This window comes from Leptidea sinapis, chromosome 5 (assembly GCF_905404315.1).
Source record: "Leptidea sinapis chromosome 5, ilLepSina1.1, whole genome shotgun sequence".
In the NCBI taxonomy this organism is placed as follows: Eukaryota; Metazoa; Arthropoda; class Insecta; order Lepidoptera; family Pieridae; genus Leptidea; species Leptidea sinapis.
In genome coordinates, this window is record NC_066269.1 from 8060228 (window position 1) to 8075443 (window position 15216).

The window sequence follows — 15216 nt, forward strand, 5'->3', positions numbered from 1 at the left end:
AGATAGACATAAATTGCTACCTTGTACTATCAGTAATTAGCTGTCAATTATCTGAAGCTGTCCCAATCCCCCCGTGGATATCAAAACTGATCCAAAAGGAAAAATCGTGAAGCAAAACTCAAAGTCACGGCTCCGCGTGTGTGTTTAAGGGCCGTTCCCAATATTCAGTCTATCTCTTACTTGAGATAAAAATCGTAACTATCGTTGACTTTTCTGTCCCATTAAACTTATCGGCGGTAACTTACCTTATCCGTACACGCTGTCTGTCAACGAGACGACGTAAAGCTCACCAGCGATAGAAGTTTGTATGGAAATTGCAAATTTACGCGTCCCAATATAAGGCGATAAGAATGACTTATCTGGTATATTGTGGGACAGCTTCAGATTATTGACAGGTAATTGCTGATAGTAGAAGGTAGTAATTTATATCTATCTGTAGATAGTATATTGGGAACGGCCGTTAGTGTGCATGACAGGCTACGACTTACATTAACGACTTGGCTGACACTTTGTGTTAATGTGCGTACATTGCTCAAAATAGAGAGTAACTGTCAATTTTTTTTTCGACTTTTTAACAGCTATCAAAGTTTATCTAGACGTATAAATGATCTAAGATCTACAACTTTAGAAAAGATTCCCATTTCACAAATCCTGACGTTGTTTATTTGCAGAATACCCGCAGATTACGATGTTACAAAGTTTGCAAAGTAAACATATGTCGTAATGGATTACCGCGGTTGATTTTTCTTTTTACACGTCCCGGCTTTCCGAACGACCTTAATCCGATGAAACATGCGAATTTAAAACGTAGGATATATTTTTAAGTGTATTTCGAAATCAAGATTAAGTGGTGCACTTTTAGTTATTTTACTTGCGTATATATCATGCAATAAAGGTATTCATTCCAATACAAACACATTTTTTCAACTCATAACAAACCATTTTATTCCTAAATATTGGCTAACATCCAACATAACACTAGTATAATAATAAAAGTAATGCCAGTGGGAGGCTTCTATGCACAGGATGCCGGCTAGATTATGGGTACCACAACGCCTATTTCTGCCGTGAAGCAGTAATGTGTAAACATTACTGTGTTTCGGTCAGAAGGGCGCCGTAGCTAGTGAAATTACTGGGCAAATGAGACTTAACATCTTATGTCTCAAGGTGACGAGCGCAATTGTAGTACCGCTCAGAATTTTCGGGCTTTTCAAGAATCCTGAGCGGCACTGCATTGAAATGGGCAGGGTGTATCAATTACCATCAGCTGAACGTCCTGCTCGTCTCGGCCTGTATTTTCATAAAAAAAAAAGGTGACCAAAATGAAGTAGGAAGCCATAGACTGACCAGCGTAATGTAATAGCCAATAAGTAATTGTAATGTAATGGGCAAGATTGTTTTAAAGATAGTTTCCAACCGCATCATAAGAAAATCCAGGATAACCAACAGAGGATTTAAGAAGTGTTTAAATATGCAAATTTGATTTGTACCAGAATTCATGGCCCGCTCTTACCAACTGAGCCATTCGTCCGAGTGAAACATCATTCGATTTCAATTTTTTTTTTATATTTATATTTGTAATTGCTACAACCAGAGTCCTGTATAATAAACGTTACAAATTGTAAAATACAATTGAGAGTTAATCAGAATATATAACGACCCCCTTGTAGAACTATGTGTGAGTGCCAGACCGATAAAGATAGCTTCATTAAGGTGGAGCGGAAGAAGAGGAAGCCTCCTGGTCGTAATCAATGTGGCATAGCATCGATAGGACAGAACCAGCTCCTGCGTCCCATAGTCCCAGCGACGTATATCTACGTCTCTCGCTTTCAGTACACCACCAAGGCCGCCGACATTGCGGTAAACTTTAACTCTCTTGTTGTTCGCGTCCCGACAGAACATATTATATCCTGGACCTTCCGCAAGTATCGCGGACGTCGCTGACCACTGGAAGTTACCGAACCCTCACATCGCCGCGAAAATGTAAGGTAGATTGTAAGTTATATAAATATGTATGTTAGACTATAAGGTATTTATGTTATGGATCTTGTAGTCTGAAATTAGTATTATTATACCAACATTTCGCTCGATTGAGTCAGTTGCTAAGAGCGCTCGGACGGAACCCGATAGACGCGAGTTCCGGTGCCGCATCGTCCATGAACGTGGCTAAAGATTAAATTTGTATATTTAATCCCGAAGTAAAAGTTAAAAATAACAATCTGTTTATTTTCAGGTACATAGCAGTTACCCAGCCAATAAAATATGCGAAGCACAAGAGTTACCTCCGCGTGTGGGTGATGATAGGCATCGCGTGGTTGGTGTCTGCAGCCATCGGCTCTCCTGTGGTGCTGGGCCTCAACAACACGCCTGACCGAAGCCCAGACCAGTGCCTCTTCAATAGCACCGATTACGTCATCTTTTCATCGCTCGCTTCATTCTACATACCTTGTATCATCATGACTTTTCTATATTTTAGGATCTTTAAGGTAAGTTTGAGTTCTTTGGTTTAAAGTTAATTTCGACTTCTTTCGTTATACACATGATATAGATCAGAGGGCCTACCATCAACTTTAAATAAGCGATGCGATTCTGATGCAGTTCAGTTTAGGTACGTACACTGAATCACTAAAATTCGTACCATGAAGTGACTTTTACTGAACTGCGTTTGGATCGCTTATGAAGAATGAACGAAATAAATTTGTCTGTGGTCAGTGTGAGAAAGAGATGACGCTCTACAGTGGTTACATAAGTTTGTCTCTCTTACTCGGACGTTGCGTTTCGAAACCTAAAATGATATGATTTTAGCTATTTTTTGCATAGAAAATACTAAAAATACATTTTAAAATTGCGCTTTATAGCGTCCAATTATAAACCATGAAGCCCTTTTTTGTACTTATTAAATAATAGTAATATAAATAAATATAGTTCTTTGATGATTACAAATTAAATGTTTGCTTAGTGTTTTCGTAAAAATAATTGAAAAATAACGAGTTATGAACGCACCTCCGTTTGATGTTTGATTTGACAGGACCACAGAGTACATTTTTTTTAATTCGTTCTTGCAAACGCCTCGTCTGTAGTATTTAAATTTTTGGTATTTATTCAGTATTTTGTTATACAAAAAAGTCTTATAAAGTATGCTCATCTCATCTTTCATCAATAAAATTCACCCTTGCTGTATGTTTTCACTATTTTTTTTCGAATCGCTCACTTTGACACATAAGCTATCCAGTTTAGGTTGAAATATTACCTACCTCATGGTACGAATTTATGAACGAACTAAATCAATTTGCGATTCAATTGACATCATTTTTGACATTCAATTGACATCATTGCGACTTAATCAGTTGGTTTGACGTCAAAACCTAAATTAGATAGCTCTAATCACGTCGTTGAACGAAATAGCAAAGCAGTTCATTTTAGGTTGTCAATAAGAGTTTATGGTAGGCCCACAGTATTGCAGACTGAATCAATAAACTACGTGACTTTGGGAAACAAACAGTATTTATAACACCAATAAAGTTTCCACTAATATACAAATCATGTGAGCAGTCAAAAAAGAGGATAAACAAAAAAAACTAACAACATTTTAGAAGAGAAAAAGAACACACGGATTATTGCTAACTTAAATGAAATTATATATACAGGTAATCTCTAATATATTTCTCAAACTGTGTGATCGAACAAGTATGTAAATCAATATTAAGTTATTAATTAAATTAAGTTATTTAGTCTTATCCATTAATCTATTTTAATAGGTGCTGATTTAAAGGCTAATTGAAGAAGCAAAGCACTATGAAAAGATAGTTAATTCTATCAGTGAAACATTTGTAATAATGTGAATAGTTAGTAATGTGCACAGACTGGATGACAGTCCTCCACAGTTCGGTTTTCAAGGAACTTTCTTCCACGTATTACAAAGCTGTGGAATGAGCTTCATGGTGTTGTATTTGCGGGACTATACGACATGGGTACCTTAAAAAAAAGTACGTACACCGGCACGTACGTGGGGTGGCAATGGTCCTATGATTTCTCTGGTGTTGCAAGAGAATGTGGGCGGCGGTGATCCCTTAACACCAGGTAACCCGTACAATCGTTTATCCTCTTTTTCCATTAAAAATGTTGTTCAACATGTGTGCCATTTTAGTGTATTGTTTAGCAAAAATATATTTTCAGGCAATTCGTCAAAGGGCAAAGAAACAACGCGTGGCCAAAGCTTCTACCACCGTTAGCGCAGCGGTGTCGAGTGGTAGCACCGCAGTTGTGATAGAGAATGCAGCCACCGCGCACCGGTTCGATGCCCCGCAGGATGACAGACCAACGAACACCGCGTCTGGCAGTAACGAAGATGAAGATGAAAAGTTAGTGTCTATAAATAAAAAAATCAACAGTTCTAGAGACTGCTGATAGAAGTAAAATCTTGTAATTTCATAATGCTTAAAAACGATTAAATTATTAATTTCAATTTTTTCATACTTATTTCCGATAATATATTAATTAGACAAAAACACTATTTCAACAATGCATAGTGTATACACGTTGAACTTTTACCTAAATCCATTGAATTTCACTTATAAGATATCATCATCATTTATCATTTCAGCCTGAAGACGTCCACTGCTGGACAAAGGCCTCCCCCCAAAGATCGCCATTACGATTGTTCCTGCGCTGCCCTCATCAACCCCTTTCCGGCGATCTTGACCAGATCGTCGGTCCATCTTGAGTGGGACTACCACTACCACAAACAACACGTCTTTCGGTACGCGGTCGCCATTCGAGGGCTTTGCCGCCCCAACGGCCATCTTTCCGTCGAGCTATGTGCCCTGCCCACTGCCATTTCAGTTTCGCAACCACCTTATAAGATATACAAAGCACTTATGTTGCACAGCACGTCAGCTGTATAACTACAGATATACTGCTATAAGCATTGCGCCCATCATGAGCATGTCACACGAACTCATAAGATTTTCCCTTACCACAAAGTGCCCAACGCGGCTAAAGAAGTTTTCACATCAATATTCTTGCTGTAAGAACAACACAATCAGATAATAGTGTAGCAGTGCTTTCACTACGTGATAAAAGAATATAAGTGACAATATTTTAGCTTATTGCAACAACACTTGCCAAACGTCATGAAGCTACATCAATTCATAAAGGGGCTTTGACATGGGGAGAAAACTGACAAGAAACTGCCAGACAATCTTTTAAATCATATAGTAACAAAACTCCTTAGCCTACTAAATAAAGAATAATGAACTATACAGTTTGAAGTGGCATACGCAGATCAGACATGGTGCCTTTAACACCAATATGGAAAAGCATTAACAACATATTTATATACCTTTTGTACAAGCATTAAGAAGCAACGCAGCGAATTTCTCAATTTGTATAATTGTGTTGGTACAGTACAGTACACATCTATCAAAGTAAATGTTTAAATAATATTTATTGATATAAATATAATTTCCATGGGAGCACGAACGGTTTCCCAGAAATACAAGCTCTGTTTTATATTAAAAAGCATATTTTATTAACAAGCCATATTTTATATTTAAAAAAAAAGCCCGCTGAGTTTCTTGCTCCCATTCTTCTCAGGTCTGAGGCAGTCTCTTTTGAATGGGTGGTAGTTTTTGACGTTCAATAAGTGATTTTAAATCCTATTTTGAATAAAAATATATGAATTTGAATTTGTGAATTGCTGATTGCACTTAAATTGCCAAAAATCGTACTTAGTACATCATCATCGCCAATCTCTAAAACTGATACAATAAGCTTATGGTAGCTAAATTTAAAAAAATAATAATAAAAAATTTAAACAAAATAATAAATACATAGTAATACAAGTATAACTATCGCCTTAGGGAGAGTCTTCGCTAATGACAAAGCTTAAAAACCAAAAAGTTAAACTAAAAAATATATTTCATGGCTGAGATTCGATCTCTCGACCTCGCAGTATTTCGGCTTCGCAATCGCAAAGATTCAACTACTGGTCCAATGACAGATCATTAAGTTGATATAGCCGAATTATAATTAGTTAGTAGTATAAATCTTTCATTCATAATTTCAACGACTGTCTTACGAATTTTCGATCAGACCACGTGTCCTGACGTGTCCGAGTTTAACATTTTATACCCATCCCATGTGCTCAACGCCGCTTATAAAGTGGTTTTCGAAGTAAATCCATCGAACAGCATTATATTTATTTATTTATTTATTGGAAAACAATCAGCTTAAGTTATATACACATTGTAACACATAATTTATATTACACAAGCCAATAAAGTTTCCACTTAAATATAAACAAAGTAGGAGTGAATATAATACAAAATATTACAATTTTATATACAATTAAACATAAGGCGAAAAAAGGACACAAAAATACAAATGAAACAAAATTTATCAAATATATCGGTTGGACATATTATTATATAAGAAATTCTTTAATTTTTTTAGTAAAAGTTGGATAGCTGCTATGAAAAATGTCTGACTATAATTATTGTTATAAGTGTTGTATGCTCTTATAATAAAACAATTGCTAGTATAATTTGTTCTACGAACAGGGATAAAGAATGTATCTATAGAACGTGTATAATGTTTTAGACAGTTAAGTTTAATGTTACTTAAAACACGATAGGAATCAATTAAGTCATGTAATATTTTGAAAAGGAAAACTTGATCTCTGTATTCTCTACGCTGTTGTAAAGATAGGTAATTAAATTGAGGAGTGTTACAATTTTGAAACTTATAATTTAATCTTTTAATAAATTTATTTTGTACACTTTCTATAGCATCTATATATTTTGTATAACGTGGGTTCCAAGCAGTCGAGGCATATTTTAAATATGGTCTGACATAAGCATTATATAAAAGATTAAAAGTATGAATATTTTTGAAGTCATTTCCCTGTCTGAATATAAAACCAAGCATTTTCTAAGCTTTTGCTGTCATATTGTCTATATGAATATCAAATAAGAGAACCGAATCTAGCGTTACCCCAAGGTCTTTTATTTCTGACACCCTTTTAAGGGGTTCATTGTTTATTTTATATCTATTTGAATAAAATTGGAATTTTTTTCCTCGAAAATGTTATCATACAGCATTTGTCAACATTGAGGTATAAGTCATTAGCGGAACAATAGTTTCCTAACTCAATTAAATCGCTTTGTAGTTCAACACAGTCCTGTTTTTCTTTTATTATTTTAAATATTTTGGTGTCATCCGCATAAAGTAAAATATAAGAATTTTGAAAAGATTGCAAAACATCATTAATAAATATGTTAAATAACAATGGGCCAAGGTGAGAGCCCTGAGGAACGCCAGATGTAACTGGGACAAAACTAGAAATAAATCCTTTAACAGCTACCGCTTGTGTTCTGTTACGGAGATACGACTCCAGCCATCTTAGAAGGTCTCCTTGAATACCGATACGCTCAAGTTTAAATAATACTCGGGCATGCGAAATTTTATCGAACGCCTTTGAATAGTCGGTATAAATTGTGTCTACCTGGAATCCATTGTTTAAGGCATCCAATACTTCATCTAGAAATTCGCAAAGGTTAGTTTCCGTCGAGCGTTTATTTACAAATCCATGTTGCTGTGGAATAATTAGTGGTAAAGGAAATAAAGTGTCATAGATTATTTTTTCAAATAATTTTGGCATGACCGATATCTTTGAAATCCCACGATAGTTTTTAATATTATGTCTGTCACCACTTTTAAAAATATTAAATTAAAAAAATTAAAGACATTTTCCATATTGATGGTAAACTACCTGAATGTAAAGATTTCCTAAAGAGTATATCTAAAGGTATTGAAATTTGTCTACTACAAGCCTTCAGTAAAATTGGGTGTAAATGATCGGGACCACTTCCTTTGGATGGGCCAAGTTTTAACAAGTACTTTTCTACCTTTTCACGTGTAATGTCTATTGTTTTCGCAAAAGTTTGAGTATAGCTTAATGGTGAGTTATCATGGCTAAATCGAGTATTAGAATCGGCCGTAAAAACGGAGCTAAAGAATGTGTTAAACATATTAGCTTTCATTTGACCGTCTGATCCAGTATCATCATCATAGTACATACAGTCTGGAATACAATTATTACTACATCGCTTAGATTTTACAAATGCCCCGAATTTTGTAGAATTGTTATAAATATTATTTTCGGCCTTATCAATAAATAAATCATAGCATTCTGCTTCTAAACGTTTTGTTTCACGGCGTAATTCCGAGAACCTATCATAGTCACTAGATCTTCCGTATATTTTTCATTTTTTATGAGCTTTCAGTTTTTTCTTAATTAACTTTATTAAAGATCTAGAGTACCATGAAGGAAACTTATCATTTTCATGCACTAGTTTTGTAGGGACAATTCGATCTATAATATGGTTAAGTATAAAATAAAATTTTCCTACGGCACATGTTATATCTTCTGATGAGAGCTCTTCAACCCAGTCAATTTTTGATAATTCATCATTAACTGTATTGTAGTCGGCGTTGTGATAACAACGAACAACACGAGTCGGCGCTCGTAAGTACATGTTATTTTTTTCACTCTCAACCTTCACCACTAAGGATGGATGATGACAGTCTTCTGGCAATGCTAATGATTTTGTTCTATTGACCACACAAACAGTATTAGATAAAACAAGATCTAACAGTCTATTATTATTGTTGTAAATATTATTATACTGATTAAATCCTGTAAATGTCATACAGGCGAATAGCTGATTAACTAAATTATTATAAGAAGTGTTTACAATGGTAATATGTCCTCCGGGAACATGCAGCCATGTTGCATCCTTAACATTGAAGTCTCCTAATACTATGAATTTATCATTTGGGAATTTAATTACTAGATCAGATAAATATTCAAAAAATGTAGCTTGAGAGTTACTTTGTTGTGTGTTTTGTGGAAAATAACAGCAGAAAACCCTTAACTTTTTTCGGGTTGTATACTTTTCCAAAAGTAGGTCCAGAGAAGTAATGTCCGCATCAAGCAAACATGGAGGCACGTAAGAGTGACGCATGTCTACAGTAACACAACCACGACGTACAGCAATCAGTGTACCCCTACCCATAGTCACTCCTAGACGATTGTAATCACGATCATTTCGGTATACACTATATCGCGAGTCAAAAAATTCTTCATTGAAAAATTCTGACAACCATGTTTCGCTCAAACAAACTATATCATAATTCATATTCAAAAAATTCAAATAAAATTGTTTTTTTTTGGTGCGTAATCCCCTAACGTTTTGGTAAAATAAAGTAAGAGCCATACTAAGTTAGAAGAAGCATTAATAAATAGTAATCATGAGTAATAATTCGATCCAAAATTTGTTCAAGCAGTTTCCTACAAAATAAGTTTAAAAACATACACCACAAAATTGTATAGCTATAAATAAAAGCACTTATAATAAATAATAAAATAACTAGCTTATAGAAACATTCCCTCGTAGAACCAACCACATTATAAAGCTTGCCAAAACAACAACTACAATTAAAACTATAATATCTATAAATACTTTTAAGAGACATTAATATCAAAGCAAAGACAAACATGTATGAGTTTAGTATGGTAGCACTTATGTGATTTTCTTTAAACATTCACTAGAACTTATATGAATAACCGGTGAGCTGTTAGTTTTCCGAACCATGATCGTACAGTTACGGACCCAGCAGTACATGAAGCCTTTCTCCCTCGCTCTTCGTCTAGCCTCATTTAGAAGAGATTTATTATAGGTTGATAGGTGATCATTAGCATATATTGGAGTATTAACACCGGCATATCCAAGGTCGGAAGCTTTTAAATTTTTTATTTTCCTTAGTGATGAAAGAAAGTCATCCTTTTTATATCGTGCCTGCATTTTTAATATAATTGGGCGGGGTTTATTTTCTACCGAGTCATTCTTAATTGCCACTCTGGTCACGAAATCTATGTCCGTATCTGGATTTAAGCAGTAACCACTTTTTGACGCTAAACTTATAACAATTTGAATTAAGTTTTCGAATTAAGATTTCGCTTTTTTTGAGTGGGATGCCGTTAATCTGAATATTGCTTACAAATTACAAATATTGCTTAGTAGATAATATTAATTACTTGTAACCATGTGTTGCCTTTAGTAAGGCAGTACGCGAGTAACCATTGATCGGTCCGGTCCTAGTTACCATTAATCATTTGTCTATAGCCATTACAGGACTGGTCCGAGTAACCATTTTAACCAATTAATAGTAGAGAATAGAGATCCGCGTACTCACAAGTAGAACCAATAATTATAGTTATTTAGCAAGTGTCATACATTAATTTAGTATCTTAAGTAAATAAATACTTTTATCATAAAACCAATATATATATCTACCCCTAAGTGCACCCCTTTTCATGGTCCTTCGAGCCCTAAGTACAACCCCTTTTCAAGTTTTCACTTCAAAATTAGCAAATGATAATTTAAAAAGAAGGAAAAATTTTATTCTATACTATGGCGATACGTACCCATTCTGAAATTCTGAATGCAAACACGCACTCCAAAGACGCGTTTGTTACATGTGGCGGCTATTTATCACTCTTTATTATGTAGTAGCGAAGAGCATTTGTACATGAGCGATATTTGTAAATTTGTAGTATGACACAGGACCACGTGGGTCTAGAGAATGACTAAAAATAAAAAATACTTAATAGGACAAATACACAATTTATATATACATACAAAAATTATGGGGATACACAACAAAAAAATTCTTCCGATGCGCATGTTAATTTACTCCGAAGTAACCGTTATAAACGTAAAGTTTATAATTATAAACCAAGAGCGAAGTAATTATCGCTTACTTCGGAGTAAATTAACATGCACATTGGACGAATTTTTTTGTTTTTTTCCCCATATATAAATTATTTATTTGTCCTATTAAGTATTTAATCTTTTATTCATTCTCTAGAGTCTTATCGCTTGAGTGTAGCTCGTGGCTTTGGTGTGCGACCTGACTAAGATTACTATAAGACCGATCATTAAATTATTACCTACGTTAGCAACAAATAGCGCCATATACCCATAAATTTCTCATTTTCAATATGCGAGATGAAAACAATAATTCTTGAATGGGATTTTTATTAATATTATTTTACAGTTTCGACAAGACGGATGTCGGTGCCTACGATGAGGAAATAGCAACGACAAGATCAGCAAGGTTTATGTTAGCAGCGGTCGTCGAGGAAACTGGCCTGTGAGTATATTACCCAATATATCACTTAGACAGAGGTTATCCATTCAGCTTAGCATCATTTCCAAGGCAATTTAGGCTTTATTCATTCGAAATAACTTATAAATATTAAAGAGAAAGACAGATATACTACAAAATTCATAAAGTTTAACAGTTTTTTAATTTTATTAATAAGGTATACTACTTCTCCTCTTGACTATATTATCTCATTCATTATTGTTATAAGTGCTATTGTGTTTTCTTGTTAAAATTCATGTCTTGCGTTAGTGAGTTACTGCGTAGGAGTAATTTCATCTTCATTTATACTGATCGTTAGTGATCATATTAGTCTGTGACCTTATATCATATAGAATTATACATTTAGATAGACTATGACAGCTGTGAAAACGTTAAAAAAAAATTGACTTTAGAACTATTTTGAGCAATTCACGCACACGAACATAAAGTGTCATACAAATCGCCAGACGTAGCTTGTCACGCACACTAAACTAATATTTCTGATCTGTTTTTATCGGTTGTCTAACGGCAAGAGAGAGCTCTATCTAGACGTATAAATTATCTAAGTCTGTGACCTTGTACGGTCACGAATATACATATGCCAAACTGTTCGAGTAACTCAAGAACGAGTAATTTTGGTTCAAATAAGAATGTCAATGAAGAACTGTCACAGTAACGGCCGTTCCTAATATATTATCTACAGATAGAAATAAATTAATACCTTTTACTGCCAGTAATTAGCTGTCAATAATCTGAAGTTGTCCCAATATACCCGATAAGTCATTCTTATCGCCTTATATTGGGACGCGTGTATTGCAATTTCCATACAAACTTTATATCGCTGGTAAGCTATATACGTCGTTCCATTGACAGACAGCGTGCACGGATAAGGTGAGTTACTATCGATAACTTTATTGGGACAGAAAAGTCAACGATAGTTACAATTTTTATCTCAAATAAGAGATAGACTAAATATTGGGAACGGCCGTATAACAGTCAGAAGATAAAATTAATTTCCATAATAATATTGTTTCTTACTTAAGTATACATAATATAAGGAACCACGGGAATTCTAGGAGCTTTACTGAACCCATTTTATACTTACTTTGCTTTCACATGAATCCACAAAATCATCCATCCAACAACCATATCACTTCAAAACATGCGATACATCGGAATAAATTCATACTAATATTATAAATGTGAATGTAAGTTTGTATCTTACATTTTCACGCCTAAACCACCGAACTGATTTTGTTAAACTTTAGTACATAGATAGACTAGAGCTTGGAAAAGGAGATAGGCTACTTTTTATTGCAAAAAATATATGGAGAGGTTGAAATTGGGGGTAGCAGTTTGTATGGAAATTGGTCATTATAAAATGAAACAGAAATAAGATAAAATATAAAAAAAAATCAAGCATTTTTTAAATTTTGACCTACATGGGGATGAAATAGGAGATATCCCAAAAGATAAAAACAAATACTCAAAGTAACTATTCAACTCCGATGAAGTAGCGGTAAAAACTAGTAAATAAATAATTTTAATCTTCCATAGTTAAGTTTCTGTTATATGACGTAATATAATCCAAGTCGGTCGCGCAATCGGTCGCGGGAGACCTCGTAGGACATTCGTCGACCAAATCGGAGACGTCTCGAAAAAAGGAAAGGTCCGAAGCACCCGGAACCGGCGAGCATGTATGAAAAGAGTAATGAATCTAGAGGAAGCACTTGACGTTTGTAAAGATAGAAGCAAGTGGCATTCTATTGTCTCTGCCTACTCCGACGGGAACAAGGCGTGAGTGTGTGTATAATCCACTTAAAAATCATTTAATATGCACTTTACTTTAATCTCGCGTTAATCAAATAAAAACTTAGGTTTAACATCCTTATTTCAGGATAATGGCGAACCTGGCGTCACCAATACCCATGATGGACCCCAATACCAACAATGACTCGGGCTACGCCCCGTCCAACGTAGAGCCCGACAAGGAGCCCTCTCCGCCTCCTTCGCCTAGCGACAAGAAGCAAGACTCCAAGCTGGAGGTGCACAAAAAACCTGAACTAAAGTGAGTGAAGACTGTAATCTTATATCTTTAAACGAGCAATTCTTGTATATATATAATCAGAATCTCGGAAACGGTACCAGCGATTCTAATGTTGCGTCACTCAGACGTTTGGCTCAGTTGGTGATAGCGTTTGGACGAAACCCGAGAGGCGTGTGTTTGAGTCCCGCATCGTCCATGAATTTTGGTACAAATTAAGTTTTTAATATTGTCTAGGGGAGTCAGCTGCGCAGTAGATCTAACCACTTGTTAACTGTGACAGAGATTAATGAATACTGGTAATTGTTGTCATTTTGGATATACTTATTAAAAGAGACCAAACGAAATTAAACTCTATTAAATCGTTCTCATTATATGCAATGAAACATTTAATTAACTAACCCTTATTACTCCTTTGGATATATTTGAAGCATTACTTGACTTCAGTTATATGATTTCATTGAAGTTGTCTCACATTGTACAAGCCTTATATTTTTCATATTCTAATTCTAATATTTTATTCAGAATACGATTTATAATCACTTAATGAACGTCATTCGAAATAGTATGCTTCAGCCCTCGGACCTGAGAAGAACGGGCGCAAGAAATTCACCGGCCTTTTTTTTTCTTAATTTAGTTATATTAAATGTGCTATCGTACAATCAAATGTATATATACCTAAAAAGCCTGAGAAAGAAAATGATTTATGTTATAGTAACCTTTATCACACAAACATATTATTACATATTTGAATTTGAATTTGAATTACGTAAACACAAATATATATAAATACAAATTTTATACTAACATGTTATGTATACTTCCATCATGTTAATGATTACCATAAAATGTAAATCAAATGAATCCAGTCCTGCAGACCGTAAATTATTTTCTCTAAAGGGCTGAATTTTAATGGAGCTTTTTGTAAAGTACCCCCAATTTCGGTGAGATTGCTTCAGAAGTGGCGCCCGAATTACCAGAACCATTTTTCACTTTGATTGAGAATAACCATTATTGTGACATTATGAATATGCGTCTTATTTCGTAAAATTTCTGATCAATAATTTCTTTTATTGTAATACTGCGAAATAACAGGGGTTAAAGTATACAATTGCCGTTTTATTGTAATAGGTATTTCGAATTGACATAGAACCTTCATGGTTTGAGATTTTAGAGTGAAACTTTTTTCACATGGTACCTATGTAGTTCTTCTTTTAAAAAATTTGCAACATTCAATTATCAACTTCTCAGGAGGCAGTACAAAATGCTTTCACACAGTTTGTCGAATCTAAATCACCACAGTTCTATCGCTAAGGGATATATGACCTTCCTATTAGATGGCAGGAATGTATAGATATAATGGTTATTATTTTGATTAAATAAATATGTTAAATTAAACAAAAACGAATTGCAATTTTATACTTTAACCCCTAATATTATTTAGATATAATAATTCAATTAGAACGTAATTTTGAAACTTATTTTATACATGTATGAAATGTATGTAATATTGATAGACTTGTGTGTATATTTTGTTAATTGAAATGTAGATAAAACGAGCATACGGGTCATCTGATGCTAAGTGATCACCGCCGCCCACGTTCTCCCGCCACACCAGAGGAATCACAGGAGCGTTGCTGGTTTTTTAGCAAGGCATACACACGTTTTTGTAGGTATCCATGTCGTATTACCCTGGTAACACCGCGCAAATTACACTTGAAATTTGTATTTTTTTTTAAACTACATCTCATTCGGCAGATTTCCCCAGAGAAGAACGAGCAAGAAACTTAGTGTTTCTTGCTCGTTCTTCTCTGGGGTTGCAATTTGCAAATAGATTGTTACAAATTCCTATTAATCATGACCCCTATAGCCAAGTCGATAGTGACCCTGCCTGAATATGAAAATGAATGTTTGTCTCTGAGTCTATGTTAATGTTAAGGGCATATCAATTACCAACAATT

The 15216-nt window shown here is 34.6% G+C and overlaps 1 protein-coding gene across 1 annotated transcript in view; it reads left to right on the top strand.

The window, feature by feature from the left end:
• The window catches only part of LOC126964513 (dopamine D2-like receptor), a 64666-nt gene that overhangs the window by 47622 nt on the left and 1828 nt on the right, over positions 1-15216 (top strand). The window contains exons 4-7 of the mRNA XM_050807682.1: positions 2234-2486; positions 4177-4361; positions 11122-11217; positions 13109-13279. Of these exons, the coding sequence (XP_050663639.1) occupies positions 2234-2486; positions 4177-4361; positions 11122-11217; positions 13109-13279 (705 nt within the window). The remainder of the gene's footprint in view (positions 1-2233; positions 2487-4176; positions 4362-11121; positions 11218-13108; positions 13280-15216) is intronic.